The sequence below is a fragment of the Tribolium castaneum genome, chromosome 7 (assembly GCF_031307605.1).
Source record: "Tribolium castaneum strain GA2 chromosome 7, icTriCast1.1, whole genome shotgun sequence".
NCBI classification, from domain to species: Eukaryota; Metazoa; Arthropoda; class Insecta; order Coleoptera; family Tenebrionidae; genus Tribolium; species Tribolium castaneum.
In genome coordinates, this window is record NC_087400.1 from 590,036 (window position 1) to 611,685 (window position 21,650).

General features: G+C 36.3%; 4 protein-coding genes across 9 annotated transcripts; 2 read left to right on the forward strand and 2 right to left on the reverse strand.

Annotated features, from left to right (window-relative positions):
- Nucleotides 1-88: 88 nt before the first annotated feature.
- LOC656075 (uncharacterized protein) lies at nucleotides 89-15,482 on the reverse strand. Of its 2 annotated transcripts, none has more exons than XM_064358061.1 (5): nucleotides 15,343-15,482; nucleotides 973-1,068; nucleotides 576-928; nucleotides 345-531; nucleotides 89-265 (listed from the first exon to the last, which is right to left on the reverse strand). In XM_064358061.1, the coding sequence occupies exons 2-5, from the start codon at nucleotides 1,040-1,042 to the stop codon at nucleotides 153-155; spliced, it is 723 nt and encodes a 240-aa protein (XP_064214131.1). In that variant the 5' UTR covers nucleotides 1,043-1,068; nucleotides 15,343-15,482; the 3' UTR covers nucleotides 89-152. The 2 variants fall into 2 exon arrangements, with proteins under 2 accessions (XP_064214131.1, XP_064214130.1); XM_064358060.1 differs by lacking the exon at nucleotides 15,343-15,482 and adding an exon at nucleotides 1,889-2,890 and having other exon boundaries at nucleotides 973-1,145.
- Nucleotides 3,044-11,852, forward strand: LOC135266784 (ATP synthase lipid-binding protein, mitochondrial-like). 5 transcript variants are annotated; one of them, XM_064358050.1, is made up of 6 exons: nucleotides 3,044-3,142; nucleotides 3,712-3,829; nucleotides 5,757-5,843; nucleotides 7,759-7,972; nucleotides 9,514-9,569; nucleotides 9,811-11,852. In XM_064358050.1, exons 3-6 carry the CDS (start codon nucleotides 5,799-5,801, stop codon nucleotides 11,758-11,760), a joined length of 2,265 nt encoding a protein of 754 aa, XP_064214120.1. In that variant the 5' UTR covers nucleotides 3,044-3,142; nucleotides 3,712-3,829; nucleotides 5,757-5,798; the 3' UTR covers nucleotides 11,761-11,852. The 5 variants fall into 5 exon arrangements, with proteins under 5 accessions (XP_064214120.1, XP_064214119.1, XP_064214123.1 ...); XM_064358049.1 differs by lacking the exons at nucleotides 3,044-3,142; nucleotides 3,712-3,829 and adding an exon at nucleotides 5,237-5,383; XM_064358051.1 differs by lacking the exons at nucleotides 3,044-3,142; nucleotides 3,712-3,829 and adding an exon at nucleotides 5,257-5,368.
- LOC656162 (large ribosomal subunit protein uL30m) lies at nucleotides 15,359-16,025 on the forward strand. The gene is made up of 2 exons (XM_962707.4): nucleotides 15,359-15,492; nucleotides 15,537-16,025. Exons 1-2 carry the CDS (start codon nucleotides 15,371-15,373, stop codon nucleotides 15,955-15,957), a joined length of 543 nt encoding a protein of 180 aa, XP_967800.2. The 5' UTR covers nucleotides 15,359-15,370; the 3' UTR covers nucleotides 15,958-16,025.
- Nucleotides 15,951-21,570, reverse strand: SMC3 (Structural maintenance of chromosomes 3). The gene is made up of 11 exons (XM_961316.5): nucleotides 21,418-21,570; nucleotides 21,250-21,364; nucleotides 21,065-21,204; nucleotides 20,564-21,016; nucleotides 20,037-20,512; nucleotides 19,771-19,980; nucleotides 19,314-19,719; nucleotides 17,118-17,981; nucleotides 16,851-17,066; nucleotides 16,655-16,791; nucleotides 15,951-16,606 (listed from the first exon to the last, which is right to left on the reverse strand). Exons 1-11 carry the CDS (start codon nucleotides 21,430-21,432, stop codon nucleotides 16,027-16,029), a joined length of 3,612 nt encoding a protein of 1,203 aa, XP_966409.1. The 5' UTR covers nucleotides 21,433-21,570; the 3' UTR covers nucleotides 15,951-16,026.
- Between the last annotated feature and the right edge of the window lie 80 nt (nucleotides 21,571-21,650).

The following is a 21,650-nucleotide window of genomic DNA, read 5'->3' on the forward strand; positions in this document are numbered from 1 at the left end:
GTATGTCTGTTTTAAAACATGTAAATGAATTAAAGTTAATAAAAGTTGTACTTCGTGTGAACATTTTAAATATCCAAACCTAGCCAACTTCGCAAAACGACTTTATTCAATTGTAACGTACAAAATAAATACAAAAATAGCATTGGCTCTGATTAATCCGACGAATCGCTGTAATTATTGGGATCAAAGTCTTCGTCCTCCTCATCATCCAAATCCAGATCGTCCATGTCCTGGAACAGCGACTCGTCCACCTTGACACCCTCACCTGGAAATATATTTGTAACATCAGTGTTGTGACATTGTTACCAATCATTAAACATAAAATACACTAGGCCAGAGCTCACCATCTTCAAGAAACTTGAGGTCGGACTCATTCAGCGTGACGTCAGTCATGAACAGTTCCCTCCCTGTCAGCTTCTTCCCTTCTTTTTCGCTAATTTCCCGTTTTTTCGCAATCCCCATCTCGTCCTCAAACTTCGTCTTCCACTTGAGGAACGTCTCAACTGTGACTCTCGTGCCTTCGAACCGTTTCTAAAGCAAAAATTCGCCTCAAATCCCCAAATTTCGCCTCTTACCCTCTCAGCCTCCTCCTCTTCCCTCAATTTCCTCGCCGCCTCTTCATCCCGCTCCTTCTTCACGCCCTCCCACCGCACGTTCAGCCACTCCTGGGCCGAGGAAACGAGCGTGAAAATCATGACCATGCCCAAATTTTCCTGCACTTGTTCCTTCAAAAAATCCAACAACTGGGCCTCATAACCGTCCTCGAAGTTGTCACAGTTTTCGAGTTCTATAACCGGCGCCTCGTCGGGGTACTTCGGAGTGTAGGTAAAGACCATATCGCAGGCCAGCCCCGTGTTTTCAGTCTCAGGATCATACTCCTCGGACTTGATCTGGACCGAAAATTTGTGGTACGGCTCTGTGCCCAACACTGGAACGAGCGTGAAAAACGGGACACATTTACGCACGACTTACGTGTTAAATCCCCGAAGTAAATGGACTCGAGTGCTTCAATTTCCCCTTTTTGCTCTTCGGCATAATCCATTTTGTGAGGTTAGATAGTGCCACCACCTAATTTGTGTGAAGACAGCTCCCCAAACCAGCTCCTCGAAATTCCGAAGAAACCCGAACATGAAGCCAGTTTCACACTAGCAAAATACGTTTCAATTTGCGTAGATGTATGTTTGGTTGTCAGCTTTGAAACCGTTTAATAAAATAAAAATCCGAAAAAACACTAAACACCCTCTTAAAAATGACATTTTAAGAAAGTCACTTTGCTAATAGCGAAAAACTCAATTATTTACCACAAATTGCTTCTTAATTTTTCCCACTTTTTCACCTAATTTCAATATTTATAGCTCCGCAAATGCACTATTGCAGTTTTCGCCCCATTTCACCCCGAAATCGGTTTTGTCACACAATGCCCTTTTGACCACCAATTCAACAATAAAAAAGACGTTTTTTAAAAAAAAAATTATGACCTTTTAGTTGTCGGAACAATGTTAAAAAAATTTATCTTGTCCAGCTCCGCAAATGCATTATTGCAGTTTTCGCCCCATTATTTATTTCACAGAATTTTTTGATAGTTGATAGCGATCGTCAGGATGGACCCATATGCAACGATACATTAAAAAATATATCCGAAATTGAATTAAAATCGGAAATAAATCAGGCTGAATTGCCGGGCCTGCTAACAGATTATCATTTATACTCAATTTATTAGAGCTTTACATGAACAGTCAGACTACAATCAACTTGGTACAATCACTGTTTTCATTAATTATAATTACACAACTGTGTGATAAGTGAAAAGAATTTTCGGTAGAATCGTTTACTACGAGTTCCATATGTCCCAATTTTAAATAATTTTTCATGAACGAAATGTACGTACCCCTCATTTAGTTTATGATCCCTAGCTCTCCTTTTCTCCACCGACAACAAACGGTTTAAAGCTATTTTGCGCATCAGGCGGCGTTTGCTTAAAAGGACCATAAAAACCATAAACCATAAACCGCCCATCTGGGAATCTCCCATGTGTTTTGTTAAAATGTTTTTCACAAGAATTCTGTGAAGGGTGTCCAGTAAATTATCATTTATTGCATCTTTATTTTCTATTTCCCAAAATCGGACAATATTATCACCAAAACAGGCGAGTTATGATAACAGGCGTGCATAAATTGGGCACTATTGAATCCCCAAATACCGGGCACCCTCTCTTTACGTGTTCGAGTCCTAGAAATTCGGCACCGCATCTTATCAGGTCAAAACGGATTATTACCTGATCACCCCTTTTCGGACATCACAGAAAAAATAGGCGCAAAAGACAACTTTACCAAAAAAATTTATTAAAGGTGTGAACATCTAAAAACAAGTTATTTTGTTTTCTTGTAATACAAATTTACGTAGTTTGTGCCATTCTGATACAATATACCTAGATGGCATTGCCACATCAGCGCCCCCACTTGGTGCCTATTTCCAAGTCCCTGTACCACTTATCACTGATTTTTTTCCCTAATCGGGACAACAAAGCACATTTGTTGGATATTATCGCAAATTACGTAATCCTACCAGCTGTTCGATAAACTTGCGGAAAGTGCGCCAGGGCACAACCCGGCAACGCCGCCCTACAGTGTGGCCAAGTTGCGTTTTTGAAAATTGGTCCCAAAATCGAATCAAATTATACAAACCAGGCGTTCTTCGCCCGATAACGAGGGGCAACAGCTGGGCGAGCACGTCTTTTTCCAGTCCCCGACCTTAGGGTTAGGGTCGTACTGCAAGCGCCTAACTTCGACTTTGGGTTTTTCATTTTTAACGTCCGAATCTCGTACTTTGGGGTACCCGAACTTCTTCTCCTCACTTTTGGTTAGAGGATTTTCCATCTTATGAGAAAACGAACCGATCTTTAGCACTTATTTTCTCGCATTGTGACTATGACATTTGTTTTGGAAAAAAAGACAAGTACGAAACGTCACTTGATTTATTGTTGCCAAGTTCCGGTTGTTTTTCCCGGAAATTTTCATTTCCCCGGATTTGGGACCGGGTTAGGGTTTTTGCGTGCGACCGTTGGCAGCGGTTTGAACTAACCCTCGTTGACAGTTGACACCTTGTAGTTGTAGCAGCGTGTGAGCGTCACATCGATTAACAGGTAAGTCTTGATTGTCTTGATATTTATTAAATGTTATAAGTAAAATGTAATTCGTCTGACATTATGTTTATTTTCAACGATTGTGTCTAAAATTAAAGTAAATCAAATAACTGAATCCTGAGCCACGACCACGTGGTTTTTATATTGTAATTGTTTTCGCGTCCAAAACATGGCAGTAATTACATAATAACTAGAATAATTATATTTATTATACTGTTATCACTAGGAAGTTGTAACACGTGTTGTACGGTAGGCAAAATTGCTTATCTGAATTTGTGTTTTTGTAAAGGTTTTTAAATATCGCAGAGAAAATGTCTGCTTAACGCTGACTCGTACTGTAAGTTGTTTCTATTGTTGTAATGTACAACTTTCACTTTCCTGTTAAATGTGCAACCCTCAATCCTTAACCGCTCGTGACGCCCCCCTTCTGGGAGCAGGTAGTTTTTCCTTCTTAAAAAGGACCGTCACAAAAATGAGGGAAGGAGACGCGATGTAGAGCTAAAAGTAAATTGTTGTAACGTTGTAAGTTGTTGGAAGTTTGTAGAGAATAAATCTGTTGAATTTTTTAGGGTTTTTGCGTGCGACCGTTGGCAGCGGTTTGAACTAACCCTTACTGTTCTGTGGTTGACAGTTGACACCTTGTAGCAGCGTGTGAGCGTCGTGAGCGTGTTGTGCATCGAATAACAGGTAAGTCTTGATTGTCTTGACTTTGCAGTGATTTTTCAAAAATTGGTCTTTTCTATAAGGAAAAACTGAATAATTCTGAAACGAAAAGAGATAGACACATAATAGCGTAGAATCTAATCATGCAACAATATATGGGGTGTTCCATTTAAAAAACATACCTTTGGTTCACCACCTTTAAGTCGCTTTATCGGATAGTGGCAATATTTCGCATAATAAAAAAGTTATAGATTGATTACGCACCTCTGGGTCACCCTGTATGTTTTGTTTTTCAAAGCTGTGAAGCCTTCAAAGTTGAAATAGGGGTCCTAACCCGAGTCAATGCCACTGAAAGTATTCGGCTCGCAAATTCGCGCCCCTAATAATGTTTGACAGCGTCTTTAATCCGTAATGAACCTTCAATTCCCCAAAGCAAAACGTCCGACGATATGTCTATTTAGTTGCAAAGAGAAATGTATTTTTTTAGTCAAAGTACAAAATCTACAAAACCTCGAAAAAAATGTTCTACTGTTGTAGAAGCAAGAATCAGATTAAACAATAAATTCTACAATTTTTAAGCATTCAAGGTTCTGAACAATACTTCGTAGACATTGCTTTATGTTGTCATTATTTTACGTTTATTGATTTATAGGTTTCCTGTTTTTTTAATAAATGATAGACGAGACATAAACCTATGGAAATTATTTCAGTCAAAGAACAACATTTCGCGAAATTTAGAAAAAATTAATAGTCATCATAAGTCATTCATTTCACGAAACATTCCTTCTAATGTGTTTTTTACGACACCAATCAAGGACGTGAAAAATCAAATCATTTGAAATTGTTTTCCTTGGAACAAATCCACCCGCTCTCAGCTAAATCCGACCTAATACGGGAATTAGGGAGGCTCATATTTTATTTACACCCGTCATAACAAAGAATCAATCATTTCTTTCCGAGACAATTCGCAGGAGAATAGTTGTTGTTCCACTTCCTTATAATTTCGTTTTCAATTTCGATAATTCGGGACAATGGTTAGGGTGCGACAAACTCATCACCCTTATGATTACATTATATATCTTACGACCTAGATAAAAATTTATAAATAGATTATTGTCCGAGCACTTCAATCATTATATGATGGCGAGGTGTCGTCTTTTGCGTCAAGTTGAAAAATAATAACGGTGCAAGATAAATCATTAATGGCTTAAGAAATTGCCATGAAATTCGATATTTCGAACTAAAGCAATTAAAAGCAACGGTATATTTAGACTTGTGGATCAGCAATTTCCAAAAATATTAACGAAATATTTGTGATATCAAAACTGGATTCCAAATTTTTCCGTGCTTATTTAATTAACACCGTATTGAACTTTATCACAACGTGAAATAACGTTCCAGGTTTAATTTAAAAATGGGTTTTTGTGTTGATTTAAAACGTCAAACAAATTTTCAGTCGTGTTAATTGGATTTTTTTTACAAAATCTACTATTGCCAAAGCAGTTGTAACCTATTTTCAATTATTTAAATAATTAAATGTCCTCCTCCGGACACTGTGCCGTGGTGAGTCGCCGTTAAGTGAGTACTTTTCCCGCAATTTTCCTCCCACAAAACCCAACTCAAGCCCCTTCACTGCACCGCTTGCTGTGACTATTTTGCTCTTTTGTTTCGTACTTGCCGGGCAACGGCGACTTGATCGCCCCTAATACCGACATCTTGCGCCATTATTGCCTCCAAGTGTCACTTCAGCCCGGATTTTCATTATTGTTCCGGGATTTTCGGTGCACGAGCGGGATTCTGGGGCGGACGAGCAAATCGAGGCCGCTGGTCATACTCTCATTTCTCATATGATTTGCGCGAATTCGGCCCGAGTTGCTGTTACGTAACCCGTGCACCTAGGCTGGGGCTACCTGTGATTTGCTCACAACTAACGGACTTGCCCTTGTTTCAGGTTGTTAAGTGTATTCCAACCGACTAAATTTAATTAAATAAAATGTTCGCCTGCGCTATATTGATCGCCCCCGCCGCCAGGAGCGCCGTAAGTACCACCCTTTTTATTTCTACTAACAATTTGCAAATTTTTCCCAAAACTAGCTGGGATTTGTTGGGTTATGTAACCTACACCTATTGTAATTTTAGCCCAAACGCGGTTATGTAATGTTTTCCTCGCAGTGCTTCTAATCTGCACCAACGTCACGCATTTTTATTTCAATTTTTTAAACTTTGTGTATCAAGTCCAGTAAACTTTGAACAACATATTTTTAACCGAGTTTCATCATTTGATCGATGCTTTACTGGTTCATGGAAATTTTTATCGCATTTCGTTCATACAGTGTGTCCCAAAATCATTCTATAACCTTTAACCCAAAATGCACACAAGTGTGTTACATAACATCTGACATTTCAAATGCCCAGCCAACTAATTTTGACCACTCGTGTTTTTAATTATTTTTTACAGTGTTATCAGTTGAGGATTTCAACAGCAGTTTCATTGCTCAATTGTTTTACACATTGCTATGGCAACCACTTTTGGGGTGTTTAAATTTCAGCTTTAGTTCCATTTTTTAATTTGTGACATAATAGATTAGATAAATTAAAATCAAAGGGCACACTGGGTGTGTCACCATCACTATGAAATAGTGATAATATTGTGTGCGATTTTTCCTAAATAATGTTAGCTGTTAGGTGACCTTGTCACTTGTCATTTTTGTCCATGGCAATGTTGATTTTTCAATTGGCGATAAAAAAATTGGGACACTTGATTGTTTTATTTCAAATTCTGCAATTATCGTGTTTTGTTTATGATAATAAATTATTAATTTCATCTGTAAAAATAGTTGGCCGTGACATTAGCATCTAATGTAATAATAATTGATAATATTGTTTAAAAACTGTCACCATTTATCACGAAATAATCCTAATTTTTTTGATAAGTGGGTATGTACAGTCATAAGCACAAGTAGTGTTCACTGCGGTGTTGAAATACGACGTGACTGTAATTCTGTGGGTCACTGTACCTTAACTATTTGTTCATCTTGTATTGACAATTTCGTAATTTATCTTCAGGGAAAACGAAAACGACGAAAAAGAAGTTAGTCATTGAAGACTAACATAAATACATAATTGAAAATTAATAATTTTTTATACAAATTCGTAGATATACCGGGTGATTTAAAAATTGAAGCAAAATAATTTTTTGGCAACCTGGATTAAAAATAAACCGAAAAATTTTTGAATTTTCTTGTAAATGTTGTCTTTTTTCGTTTTTTTTTTATTAAAAATGGATTTCTTCACGTTCTTGAGCCGAAAACTCAGCTCGAGCTTGAAATTTTGTTGAAACTGCACTGAAAAATCGTAGATTAAGTCGAATTTTTTTTTAGCATTTTAAGTAAAGTGTTAAGCTGTAAGTTAAGTTTTTTCGTGAAATTTCACTAAACTGGGTCAGTAATTGAATCGGAAATGGCTTTATTTTGCCTCAAGATAAAAAAAAATTTTTTTGGGCTTCTGGTAATAAATTTTTAGATACTTTTAATGCGTACTGTTGGAAACTTTAAATAAAATGTTAAAGTATACAAAGTGATTTCGGCTTTTTCTCTGCTAAATCTATAAGAATTTTTTATTTTATTTTTTTTCTCTCATTTTACGATTATTTCTTTCTAAAGATTGAACTTTCTTCCTTGAATTTGTGAAAGTCCTGCTGATAGTTTTTTGTATTCAATTTAAAAAAAGGGCATGTCTTCAATAAAGTAAACAGAAGTTTATAAAAAATAATTTATTTTCATAATTATTACACCACATTTGTGTATATTTTAAGTTAAAAAAAGGAGTGTTTATTTAATATTTAATATGATGATAATATACGTTCACTGACCACCGTGACGAACGTAACTTCCTTGGATGTCTGAAGTGGCCAAGGCTTGTGATTAACGTTTGATTGGTGCGTTAATTTTCAGCTTATTTCAAACTCTAAAGTATACTTAAGGCCATTGAGCACCGCCCTCAGCCAAAACCCATCATTAGTCCAGAGTCCTGTCGTTCAGCAACACAAACAAGCCACACTTCTCCCAGCAGTGAGGAGTTTCCAGACCACCCCAGTGTCCAGGGACATCGATTCAGCTGCTAAATTTATTGGTGCAGGCGCTGCCACAGTAGGAGTAGCTGGATCAGGTTTGTTGCGATTGTTTTTCTTTTAAGATTGTTTGGTGTTTTGTGGCACTAATAGATTCCGAGCGGTTTGTTTTGTGTTATGTGCACGCTTTTAATCCGTTGCTTGTTTTCAGGTGTTGGTATTGGCATGGTGTTCGGTTGCTTGATTATAGGATATGCTAGAAATCCGACGCTGAAACAACAGTTGTTTTCGTACGCTATTCTCGGTTTTGCTTTGTCTGAAGCTATGGGACTGTTTTGTCTAATGATTGCGTTTTTAATGTTGTTTGCTTTTTAACCAACCAGTGGATAAGTGTTGCATGTTTTTGTGGGGTTTGGACGATTTTATTATTTGTTTTGGGATTTAGGAGCTGGGATTGGAACAGTGTTCGGTTCCCTTATCATCGGCTATGCCAGAAACCCCAGCCTCAAACAGCAACTTTTCTCATACGCTATTTTGGGTTTTGCCCTGTCTGAAGCTATGGGTCTCTTCTGTCTTATGATGGCGTTCTTGTTATTGTTCGCCTTCTAAAACACTGCCAAGGGAGCAAAGAGATTTTACCATCAATTCCAATTCACACGTTTTAAATTCATTCAAGCAATAGGACATTTTTTATGTAGATTACTCTTATTAAATGTATGGCGGACACGTCATTTCTTTCACTGGATCCAGTGACTTTGGCTGTAATTATTGGGATCAAAGTCTTCGTCCTCCTCATCATCCAAATCCAGATCGTCCATGTCTATTTTTAAATTGCTAGAGGTCAGATTGTTGTCTTATTTTTAATGGTGTATAATATTCTGCTACAATTTTGTTTTCTCTAGTACTGGTCATTTTTTAATTTATTGTAGAAATTTTTGTATTACTCGTTAGATACTGAACGCTGTATTTTCCAACATAGTAGTGAATATTTCTGTAATTTAAAAAAATGTTGATATAGAAAAAAAGAATTATTGTGCAGTTTATTTCATACTACTCGGATTATAATAAACAAATATATGGTTTATTGTGTAAATTAATATAAAACCTTATTGTTGCAAGCAATGTAAGAAATAGCAATTAAACAAATCGTAATTCAAACAGGTATTTAAATGTGAAAAAAAAGTACTTTTTGCACAATTTATAAGTTCATCGAGGTTTAAAAATTAAAATTTACAAGCAAATCTGAAAAAAATTCTTAATTTGATTATTAATTTAATCTTGTTGAATTAAAAAATTAGCAATAATAACACTGGTGATGGAAGTTTTACTTCATAGTTAGTATCAACCAGTTTGTTTCTAGTGGTCTGCGCGATGTCTTTCCATCTGTGCAGTTTAATTGGCGAGTAAAAGATTGATACGCAATGACCTTGCTTGTTCCTTTTTGTTTCATTATCTTTTAGGGTGTGGGGAACTTCAGAGGACGAGTAAAAAATTCCACTTTACAATAATACAGTTGTTTATTTCAGAACAAAATACAACACTTTAATAGGCTGCTGTTGAGGTTTTTCTATACTTTTCTTTTGTGTACTGCTCTCATTGACAAAAGACTTAATTATTTATATGCTTATTTGTATTACAGATTGTAGCCGAACCAAAGGAAAAATGAACGAGAGTTCTTCTCTAAATGATTCTAAGGTGAGGGTAAGAAATATATTTAGTCAGTCAGGTTTATTGGTGGAATTCACAATCATTAGTAAAACTCTCCTGTATTAGAAATTAACGGTGGCAATAATTTATTATTAGTAATAATAAGTACATATAATATAATTTTCAGAAACTTTCAATTTAAAAACCACAAAAATAATCCTAATCACTTTATTTATAACAACTATGCTAATGCATTTAGTAACGAGTTGTAATTTTTTTCTGTTTTTAGGATTCAGAAAAGTCGCTGTGCGAACTGGCAAGTCATGAATTCGCCACAATCAAAGAGACAATTACCTTTGTGGACAAGACCTTGTTTATCAAATGTCTCTTAAGTGATATTAGGAAAATAGTACTACTAACGGCGCCTAGAGCTTTTGGAAAAACTACCCTCATGGATATGTTGAAGCAGTTTCTACTGGGAAAAAGAAGTTTATTTGAGAACCTAAAGATTTGTACTGAAGAAACACAATTTTTTTCAAAGCACTGCAGATCTCATCCTGTGATACATATTGATCTCGGGAGTGTTCGTGGTAGCAGTTTTACTGAAGTTAAGCACGAATTGGCGTTGGCTATAAATCGTGCATTCAGAGAACATGAATATCTGGTGAAGAAGACTGATGATGGTACTTTAGCCTGGGCAAGTGAGAAGTTGAGCATTTCTAGCATAAATGTAAAAACGTTTAAAAAATATTACGACGAAGAAAAGTGTGTCACATTAAGTGAAGCTCATTTGGTAAATAGCTTAACATTTTTATCGGAAGTTTTACATACACATTATGAGGAAAAAGTTTTCATACTCATCGATGAGTACGATGCTGTGGTGGGCCTGGTATTCGAGTCTTGTCCGAATAAAGATGACATTGGATTAATTAATGATTTTTTAAAAGATTTCATGGCTAGTACGCTAAAATTCAATGATTTCATAGAACGCTCATTAATTTTTGCTCGTGTTCAGTTGGCCGGAGCCTTCTCAGGGGATGCAGCAAGAGTTATAAAACATTATCCGTTCCTAAGTGATCTTCGATACGCACCGTACTTAGGATTTACGGGTGAGGAGGTAAAGCATCTACTTGAGCTTCCAGAAGTTAAAGCTGCTTGTGGGAAAGAAACATTCGAAACAATTGCGGAATGGTATGATGGATATATGGTATCTAATAGCCCATTGAAAATATTCAGTAGCTGGTCAGTCTTGAAGCTTTTGGAAAGGGTTTATACAACCGGTACGCTCAAATATTCCTCTTTCTGGATTATCAATCCAGGTCATGTAAAAAATCTGGGGAAGCTGTTTGCGGAACCTTCAGTTCGAGAAAAAATTGAGAAACTTATTTCTAATGGTGAAATAACAATAAGAAGAGTTACATCAGTCAGTGTCCAACATCTAAAGAGTTTACAGCAACTGATTTCTTTAGAGTTTGATGAAATATCGAAGGAAAATGTGGAGTTATTTTTGCACTTCTTGGCTGATTCTGGTTACTTTAATATATTGTCAATTGATAAGAAAACAGATGAAATTGAAACAAACACCGAAGATAAAGATGAAGATGAAGAAGGGGCTGATTTTGAATGTGACTTGAATATGACATCTTGTGTTTTAAAAATACCTAATTTTGAAATTAAGCAACATGTCCGCAACCTTTGCTATAGTGAAGCACTGGAAGTTATACGTAAATTCCACTTGAACGCTAGATCTGTTAAAAATTATGTAAGTGCTCTGAATATACTATTACAAAGTACAAGTGAGAGGGCATTTGTTGATCTTGCAAACGCCGTATTAGTATTACTCTCTGAATCACAGGGGATCATGAACGAAAAAGAACTTCATCACATCTTGTATACTCTGGTATATGACTCCAGATACTTCGAAACACACAGTGAGGTCCAGATCAAGAAAAAAAGAAAAGGACCAGGGATAGCCAATACCCTAGATATGGTGATAATCAGTAACTACGTTGGAATCATTTTTGAATACAAAATGAATTCCAAGTCTGCAAATGAAGCTTTACAACAAATTTTTGAGAAGCAATATTACACTAAATTTGATGAACCTGACTATAGACACATTTCAAAAAAGATTTACGCTGGTTTGACATTCGAGCCAGAGGAGAAGAAAGTTTTTATAACATATCAAGTTGGAACTGAAGGAATAAGTAAATCTGTCTGTAGTGATACACTATTATAATTTATTATGTTAAAAAAATTAATACTTATTTTATTATTCTGCTAATGATTTGTTTATAGTGTTAATAATAAAATTCTATTTAAATTTCCAAATGCAATTTTACTTGTTACCAAAATCCGTTTGTTCACCAAGTTCAGCTAATTTTACTGTCCTGTTGATTCGCCAAAGGCCAAAGGCTCATGAGTCGAAGACGAATTCAGGATTGATGGTCGTGCCGATGATTCTCCTCGATAGACACATACCTATAAACGGTATAAGCTGTCGTGAAAGAGGAGATGCTGTAAGAATAGATCGGATTGTAGTCGGAATGAAAACGGGGAATGTTTTTCGTACGACTGTCCGATTGTTTCTAGAGTGACAGTGTCGGGGTAGTCTTTAGCCAGTTGGGCCAAATAAGCATTAATCTTTAAAACAATAACTAAAAACGGGAGTTATTTTTTCCAAGTGTTACCTCAGCGTGGCGTAAATATTGGTCAAAAGTAATTTTTCCCAAACCTAAAGCTTGTCTCGATTTGTGGTAGTGTTTTTCAGCCTGAATGGCGGTTCCAACATTTTCGATTTCAATGCTAAACTCAAGATTGTTGAGCCCTCGTATTTGGCACTAGACAAGCCCACGAGGGCTAGTACTATCAGTACTGGCACTTTCATTGCGATATCTACTGAGGTATCGAGAGCAGAATCTCTTTTATAAACGTGGTGGATAAACAACAGTCTAATCTGCTGATTCTTCGATAAAATCGAATTGAATTTGTCCTAATTCTCTTTTAATCCATTATTACGTCTTCAAATATTTGTTTAGTGGTTAAAAATCCAGCTTCAATAGTTTAATCCCGTGATATTTCATCCTTGAGTGATACAAGACTTTTGTCTATTATTATTAGTTGTGACAAAAGAGCTAACAAAAGTGAAAACGAATAAAAAATTAATCCTCGATAAAAATTAGTTTCATCAATAATTTTTTTAGAAATGTGTAAAAAGTGCCATAAATTGCGACTTCATAATTAATTACCCGATTTTAACAAATTACTGAATAAAAAATTTCTCAATATCGTACATATTTTTGAATTAATGGTCCGACTAATGCCATTCAAATACTTTCGTGTTAATTATTATTTATTACTTCTTGTTAGTGTGAATATAACGTTTGGGGCCCGTTTATAAAATGGTTTGTTAAAATTTAATTCGTTGTTAAAAGTTAACAACGCAAATCAAATCAAATTTGCTAATTTGTTAGTTGCAAATTAACTTAATGGCCCTTAGATATATATATATACAAAAATAAAAGTGTCTCAGATCATTGCAAAGCGCAAACAACGTTCTTTTTATCAAAACTAAATTACTTACATAATGAAATTTGTAAACGGTTTCTAATAATCTTAAGCAAAAAAATTTTTCTTAATTTCTGGGTTTCTGGGTCCATTAGTTATAACTATAACTATAAAGTCTACTTTTGTGCCCTATTTCAATAAAAAAAATGCAAATCCGCTGTTGCTATTTTCATTAAAAAGGTAGATCTTTAAATTTAAACAGTCAGTATACAGCGTGCTCAAAAACTGGCGCACCAACTCATTGGTGTGTGGTAGAGAACTGGTTACATATAAAGGTAAAAATAGTAAAAAAATTCTTTGAATTAAAGTTATTGATAAATAACTAATTTTAGGTAAATGATATGTGGCAACGTTGTCTAACAGTCATGATCGCAATAGAATTTGATCAACAATAAAAATAAATTATTTTTGAAACGGTTTACTAGGAAATAATTCCCAGTGTTGGCACATCTACACATTGTGATTTTTTGGATGAATTTTAATTTTTTTTAATTAAAAAAACTGCTAAAATCTGATAGTAAATTTAAAAATAATTATTCATCGTTTTGTTACGGAACGATTACCTGGTATGAAACATAGAAATATAAAAAAATAATGATAACTAAAGAAGTTAACACAATAAGTTTGTAGCTCAAGATTTTTTAAAATATGACTTTAGGAATTTTTTTAACATTTTTCCCGTGATCTACACGTGCTTCTCAACAACGTACCACTGCGTTGGTGCGCCAGTTTTTGAGCAGCCTGTAGATAAATCTAGATAATTCTTTTGTTCTACACACATTCACTGAAACTTGGTTAGATAATAACTTGATAATATCTATAATTACATACAAGTATATTATTCTCTAATTAAATTCAAAGTACCTAAATATAACAGAATCGATGATAATAATAAGTATGGATATTATGGAGTTATTTTAACAATTATTTTACTTATTTTTGGTAACAGTTCAGGTGGCAAAGACAACATTTCGAAAGCTAACAAAATTTTATTAGTTCGATAATTATAAGTGTTAAAAGGCTTTTTTTAATATTAAATTTGACCCTTTTTGCCATTAAAAAAAATCATGTTAGCCTTGTTTTTCCAAAACAAATGAAGACAGAAATTTGATAAACGTCTGAGACGATAGAATTTAAATCATTTAACGCATATACCAAATTCCAATACGTTTTGATGAATAGTTTTTATAATATTTAACTGAATTCATATTTTTTAGTACATACTTATTCTCAAATAAAATAATGCTGACTCACACAAATTTGGAAAAGGAAATCACCAATCATCCAAGTAAATAGTTTTACTTAATTTAACAATTACCCACTGAAATAGGTTGTTAATTGTCTGTGTCCAATCAATTAACTGAAGTTGCAGTGGCAGTTATTTAAAATATTTAAACCATTGTAATAACAGCAAGTGAAAGCTCACTTTTCAACATTGTAATTAAGAATAAAATTAATTTACTACCTAAGAAATTTTACTGTCAGTTATCATAAATAACACGAGATTTCTATTTTCAGATAACATTTTTATCACTTTTATCCCACTTTTATCGAGACTAACTACAAAAGAATTTGAACTCAAGGCATTTTATTTCATTTACAAAGGATAGGGTTTAATAATTGCAATTTTACTCGTTTATTATTAAAATAGATAGATAGATAGATTTTTTTGTATCAATACGTTGCAGAGGAGACCCGGACAAAGCCGACCCTGCACTTCTGACGATCGCTATCAACTATCAAAAAATTCTGTGAAATAAATAATGGGGCGAAAACTGCAATAATGCATTTGCGGAGCTGGACAAGATAAATTTTTTTAACATTGTTCCGACAACTAAAAGGCCATAATTTTCTTTTTAGAAAACGTCTTTTTTATTGTTGAATTAGTGGTCAAAAGGGCATTGTGTGACAAAACCGATTTCGGGGTGAAATGGGGCGAAAACTGCAATAGTGCATTTGCGGAGCTATAAATATTGAAATTAGGTGAAAAAGTGGGAAAAATTAAGAAGCAATTTGTGGTAAATAATTGAGTTTTTCGCTATTAGCAAAGTGACTTTCTTAAAATGTCATTTTTAAGAGGGTGTTTAGTGTTTTTTCGGATTTTTATTTTATTAAACGGTTTCAAAGCTGACAACCAAACATACATCTACGCAAATTGAAACGTATTTTGCTAGTGTGAAACTGGCTTCATGTTCGGGTTTCTTCGGAATTTCGAGGAGCTGGTTTGGGGAGCTGTCTTCACACAAATCACAACCTAACCTTAAACTAACTGTCACACAAGAATGGCCAGTTTTCTCAAAAGTATCAACATTTTCCACAATATTCAGCGTTTCTATACCAGAACGCGGCGCTACAATTGGGCCGAAGAAGGGGTTCAGTACCCAGGCTTTAAATACTACCCCAGGTGAGTTTGGAGAAATTGAGGTTATGTGGTGATTGTCTTGTCAGGTACCCCGACTTTAAGGACCCCCCGTACGAGCCATCGAAAGTGTTCCGGGTCCAGCGCATCAAAGCGCTCAAAGGGGTGCCCCACTACGAGAAAAAAATCCTGGCCGAGTTTCACTTAACGGGGAAACAGAGCGACGTTGTCATTGTTAAAAATATCCCCGAAAACAACCAGAGACTATGGAAGGTTAAGCACTTGGTGCAGATTAAACCGGTCACGTTCCCGGACGGCTTCCCCTCCAGCCCCAAGGGGGCTGTCCTGAAAGAAAACGGCGAATTGCGAGTCATGAAGACCTTGGAGCCGTCAGAAGAGCGCTTACAACTGGCGGAGAGTTTCAAGACAAAGGCTGAGCGCATGGATGGGGACACCCTCCGTAGAGACTCCCGGAGGAAGTGGTTAGATGCCTGGGACACGACTTTGTAAATCCTACCATTTATTATTAATAGCTAAGTCATACAAAACTTGAGTTAAAAACAAATTTTTGAAACTTATTTAGCCATGTGTTTGGTCATCTTCGACGAAATCCCTGGCCACTTCCCTCGTCACGCACTCCACATGACTCACTTTATTCCTGAACTTAACCCCGTAAAACTTATGGGCATGTTCCAACAATTCGGGCCTGAACGTTGTAGTGATAAACTGGGCTTCGCTCGACAATTCGTGGATCATATTCGCCACAGCTTTCCTATGCTGGGCGTCTAAAGCTTGATCAATTTCGTCAAATAGGTAAAACGGAGCAGGGTCACACTTTTGGATGGCGAAGATCAGGCCTAGGGCCACTAGCGACTTTTGCCCCCCTGACAACTGGTTCATTTCCTTCATCTCGGCGTCGGATTCCGTAAACGAGACCTTAATCCCGATCCCACTGAACTGGTCCGAGTTTGTGTCTTCCGGGCCCACATCCTTGCCCTCCTCATTATCGACTGTCTTCAGCACCAGCTTAGCCTTACCGGCAGGCACCAGTTTTTTGAAAACTTCCGAAAAGTACTTCGAGACTTGCTTGAAAGTGAACTGGATGGCCTCTAATTTGCGCTGTTCCAACATTGCGATCAGTTCTTTGATTTTTTCGCCACTAAAACATGTATAATTGGAAGTTAATTCAAACACCAAGTGGGTTTACCCGCGGTCTAGTTCCTCTTTACGTTTCTGCAACTTTTCCTTCTGATCGGAGAAACTCATAAACTGGTCCAGGGCCTTTTTGTTCACGTGACTGAATTTTTTCAGCTGGTTGTTGGTTTTTTCCAATTCTTTGAAAAGCTAAAATTTTGTTATTACGTGAATAAAATAGGCTTCACTTTGACAGAATTATTTATTACCGATCGTGACGACATTTTCACATAATGGGAGTACAAATCCTGGGCTGGGAGTGCCCCCAATTGGTTGATTTTTTCCACGCATTCTTGGATTTTTTGCTCGAGGAGGTTTTGCTTCGTTGCGTATTTTTCCAAATGTTTCGCGTCCTCGTCGATCTTGTCTTGGGCGTCCTTCTCCTTTTTCTTCCAATTCTCTAACTCGCCTTGTTCCGTTTTTAACTAGAACAGAAATTTTTATTTTATTTTATTTTTTTTCAATTTTTTGCTTACCCTTTTGGCCATTTCCTTGACTTTGCTCTCCATTGAGGTCAACTCCCTGTTAACCCTCTCAATCTTCCTATCAATCTCCTCCAGGTCGCTCTTCGAGTTCACCAACTGCCGTTTCCTATCCTCAAGCGAGATCTCCTGCAAGGCATGCAACACTTCATCCCGCCTCCGAATCAAATTATTCGTCAACAAATTCTCCAATTTATTTTTCTCAGCTTCGAGCTTCATCCTCGTACTGAACGCCTCCTTATTCTCCTTTTGCAACCGTTGAATGTCATCATTCAACGTATCAACCTCGGCCTGATCAGCAAACGACAACTGCGACAACAACTCTTGATGCAGCTCACTTTCGAGGCCCTCCTGAGTTGACTGCATGGCTTCCAGACTGGACTTGCATTGGGCGAGAGAGCGTTCTTTCGGCCCTCGAAATCGTTCAATATTCGATAACTCCTCCTTCATTAGCCTCAACTCGCCCTTGACTTTATCATAAATCCCTTTTGCTTTGCTATTTTTCGTCTCGGTTTTCTGCATTTCGGAGACAATGCTGTTAATTGAAGCTTCGGTTTTGGTCAATTCCTCGCGCAATGATTTTAATTCGTTCTCACATTGCGAGATTTGTTGGATTGTTTCGCTGCGATTTTTCTGCATTTCGAGACGGGAACGATTCGAGTTGAAATAACCACCGGTTAGGGAGCCTTTGGATGAGACTTGATCACCTTCCAACGTCACACAATCAAGGCCTGTGGTCCTGGCCAGTTTTGTGGCCACATCCAGGTTACGACAAATCAATGTTTTGCCGAATAAGTAACGCATCGCTTTGTCGTATTTCGGGTCGTAGTGTAACTTCGAAACCATCGCAATGGCGTCCTGAAAATTATTAGGAAAAATATTAATTTCGATTTTTTTTTCAAACAGGTTTAGAGAAAAACGAATGAAATTCTCGGGTCCATTTTTTGAGAGAATAATTTTGGTCAAAACGGCGTCTCGCTATCGTCTTTTGTTTTCGACTTATAAACAAAAGTTGACATTTTAGCGAAATCTTAAAAAAATCGTATCTTCTTTATTATAAAAGATACACATTTGAAACAAAGACATTATACAGGCACTTTTTTACAGAGAATTTAATAATGTTTTCAGAGATTTTTTTTAATCATTCGTTTAGCAGTAATAACACAAAGTTGAATTTTGTTAAATGATAATCATAGTTGGCTATGACATTTTCGAAAAGCTTATTTTTTTCTGAACTCAAAACAATATAAATATATTTTGATATTTTTATATTTTTTTGATAAAAAATATATTCAAATATTTGAAAATAGTTGGCCATGGAAAAATTATTTCACATAAAAGGTGTGAATAATCTAGAAATTTTGTGAACGGTTATTAAAGTAAAAAATGTGAAATTATAAAAATAAGCTAAAGTTATTTTTAATTGAACAAATATACGAGCGTCGCAGATTTTAATTACATAAAAAATGTGCAGAAAATTGTAAATGATGTCTCACTACCACTTGATGCCACTTTTTTATGATTTAGTGCAATGGAGGTGACGTTGAAAATGTTGTGTATTTTTTTACCGCAGATGGAATTTGATTTTGGTGTTTGGATTGACATTTTTTTGTAAAATAAAATTTTATTGATACGCAATCATACAATTAATAAGATTTTTCTTCTTCCGACATTTCATGTTTAAAATTGGAAAATAGAATGACAACGTAAGCTTGCCATTTTAAATATAAAAACAAATAATTTTTATTAATTGCAAAAATTTGATCTAATAAAAATTTATTATGCTGTTTTTGAATTAATTAGGGTTTAAAAAATCATTAAATTATAAATATTTGTTGGGTAATACAATTTTCATAGTGTTAATTAAAAATCCAAAATTTTTTCATGGCCTACTATAAAAAAAGCGAAATATTTTGTTTTTTCTTAAATATTTAAATTTAATGTATTACACAAATAGACATATCAAATCAGAAAAAAATAAGCTTTTCGAAAATGTCACAGCCAACTATGATTCCCATTTAAAAAAATACAACTTTGTTATTACAGTTAAACGAATGGTTGAAAAAAATCGCTGATAACATTATTAAATTCTCTGAAAAAAAGTGCCTTTATAATGTCTTTATTTCAAATGTGTCTCTTTTATAATAAGAAAGATATGATTTTTTAACATGTGCCTCACCCTATACTTACCGAGTCATTTGGATAGTTGATATCTCTAACATTGAGTCGATTCAGAGGCATGAAAGTGACCTCTCCTGGCAGTTTTTGTCGATTCATTTCCTTCAAAATTTGCGTCCCAATTTTATCCGAATCGATAACATGGTGAAAAAGCCGATTTCCAGCCGTGACTTCAACCGCTGTATAAATACTTTTTTCACAATCGAAATTTTCAATAACAAGACCATAATACGATTTGACAATTTCGGCTTCGCGCCCTCCACGACTCACAAACGTGTCCAAAACTTTCCGGACACTGTCTCGTCCATTGAGGATTGGTTTACCGGCCATTGAACGCAATTGCTGGTCGGCTTTGGCTAAATCTTCCTTAAGAGAGGAGAGGTTTTGTTGGACGTTGTTTTCTTTACGCCACAATTCGCTGCAATTTTTTTATTACTAAAGGAGAAAAACTAAACGAAAAAAAAATTACTTTCTAGTAGCTTGAAACTGGTCTTTGTTTTTCTTGAGTTCGTAGCATTGTTTGTTATGTTCGTCGATACAGTTTTTCTGACGTTCCAATTCTTGCGATTGTTCTTCGATTTTTTTCGTCAGTTCGATTGTTTTAGCAGCGTCGCGTTTCAAGTCGGCCTCGAGTTTGTCACGATGCTCACGCTTATCTTTTAATTGCTTATTCAAAGATCTGAAAAAAAAAACACGTCCACTAGTTGGTTTCCTATTGTAGAAAAAAATACCTACTTCAACTCATTTTGAATCCACCTATCTCTATCATCCTTGGACGTAAACTGACTCCCTCGTCCTTGTTTAGCGTACAATTCCTTGCGTTTTTGCTCCTTTAGAGCCAAATTTCTCGTACACTCTTCTTCCCGCTTCTTCATTGCTTCATACTGGGGCTTGACCTTCTCCAATTCTGCTTCTTTTTCTTTAATAGATTGTGTTAAACGCGCCAGTTCATTCTCAGCCCTTTCCTTCGATTTATTATCTCCTTGCACTTCCTCAGACAAGTCCTTAATAGTCAAATCCAGTTTGGCCTTTTCCTTGATCAAATGTTGCTGATCATTGGTCAAAATATCACGTTCTTCCTTCAAACTCGTCAGTTCTTTTTTCGTCTCTTTTGTCTTCTTTGTGAGGGTTTTAATATTATCTTGTGCCTTCTTCAAATTCACCGCCAACTTCTCCTGCTCGTTCCCCGACTCGTTTCTTTGTTTTTCAAGCTGTAAACATCCGAAAATCACTTACAAACCTGACCAACAAAAAATAATTACATCAGCAAGCTTCCTCTTATTTTCATTCAACTCCACTTCGTGTATAATGTACTCAAGGGCCCGCCGAATTTTATCGTAGTGTTGGTATTGCTTCAGCTCCTCCTTCTCCTCCTCAAGCGTACTCAAACGTTCTTCAATCGTCCTCAAAAACTCCTCAATCTTCTCAACCTTGCCCTCCGTCTCCCTCAAAATCGCCATTGATTCGTCCCTCCTTTCGTCATAAACGCGCGTTCCTGCAACTTCACGCAACAATTTCAACCGGTGGGCGTCAGGCGCTGTCGCCATCTGATTGATTTTCCCCTGTTTGACGATATAGTACGGGTTAGAGTTGGAAAAACCGGCCGATTCTAACAAATTCATGACTTCACTCCGTGGCACCACTTTCTTATTCAAGAAATACTGGTCTTTCTTCGCCCCAATTACACGCCGCAAGTAGATCTCCTCATGCTCGAGCTACCACACAAATTAAACCCCATTTCTGTATTTTTTACCAACACTTACGGGAACACGAGCGTCCGAATTATCGAAAATAATCTCAACGTAGGCCGAGACGACTCTCGGACCCGTGCCTTCGTGCAGAAGCGCCTGGCGCTGCTCGGGCCGCAAGTGCGAAAACTCGTCACTTAGAACGAACTGGATTGCTGGAAATTTGGGGGGTTATTTGGGAAAATTCTAGTGGTAATTACCGTAGAAGAAGTTGCTTTTGCCTGAACCGTTACGCCCCACGACCACATTGTGGCGCTTGTCGAACGGCTCGACCACAGTCTGGTCTCTGTAGCTTTTGAAGCCCTGGATAATAACCTACAACCGGAGGGACGCCGAGTGAAATTTGCGACAGAAAAAACGCCCATTACCTGTTTTATGTGCATTTTGCGACCCTATCACTAGACACGCACTAGAATAAGCACTTTTTCGCAAATTATACGCAAAAATCAAAATGTAAACATTTTTAGTTTATGCCTCCATTTTGTGACAGTCATAGAATATAGTAGTTATAGAAAATCAAGTAACACGTAATTCACTGGTCGTCAAAATTTCGATAATAGCGCCATATCTTGGTAGTATGAGGAACTAAAATTGGCGGCAA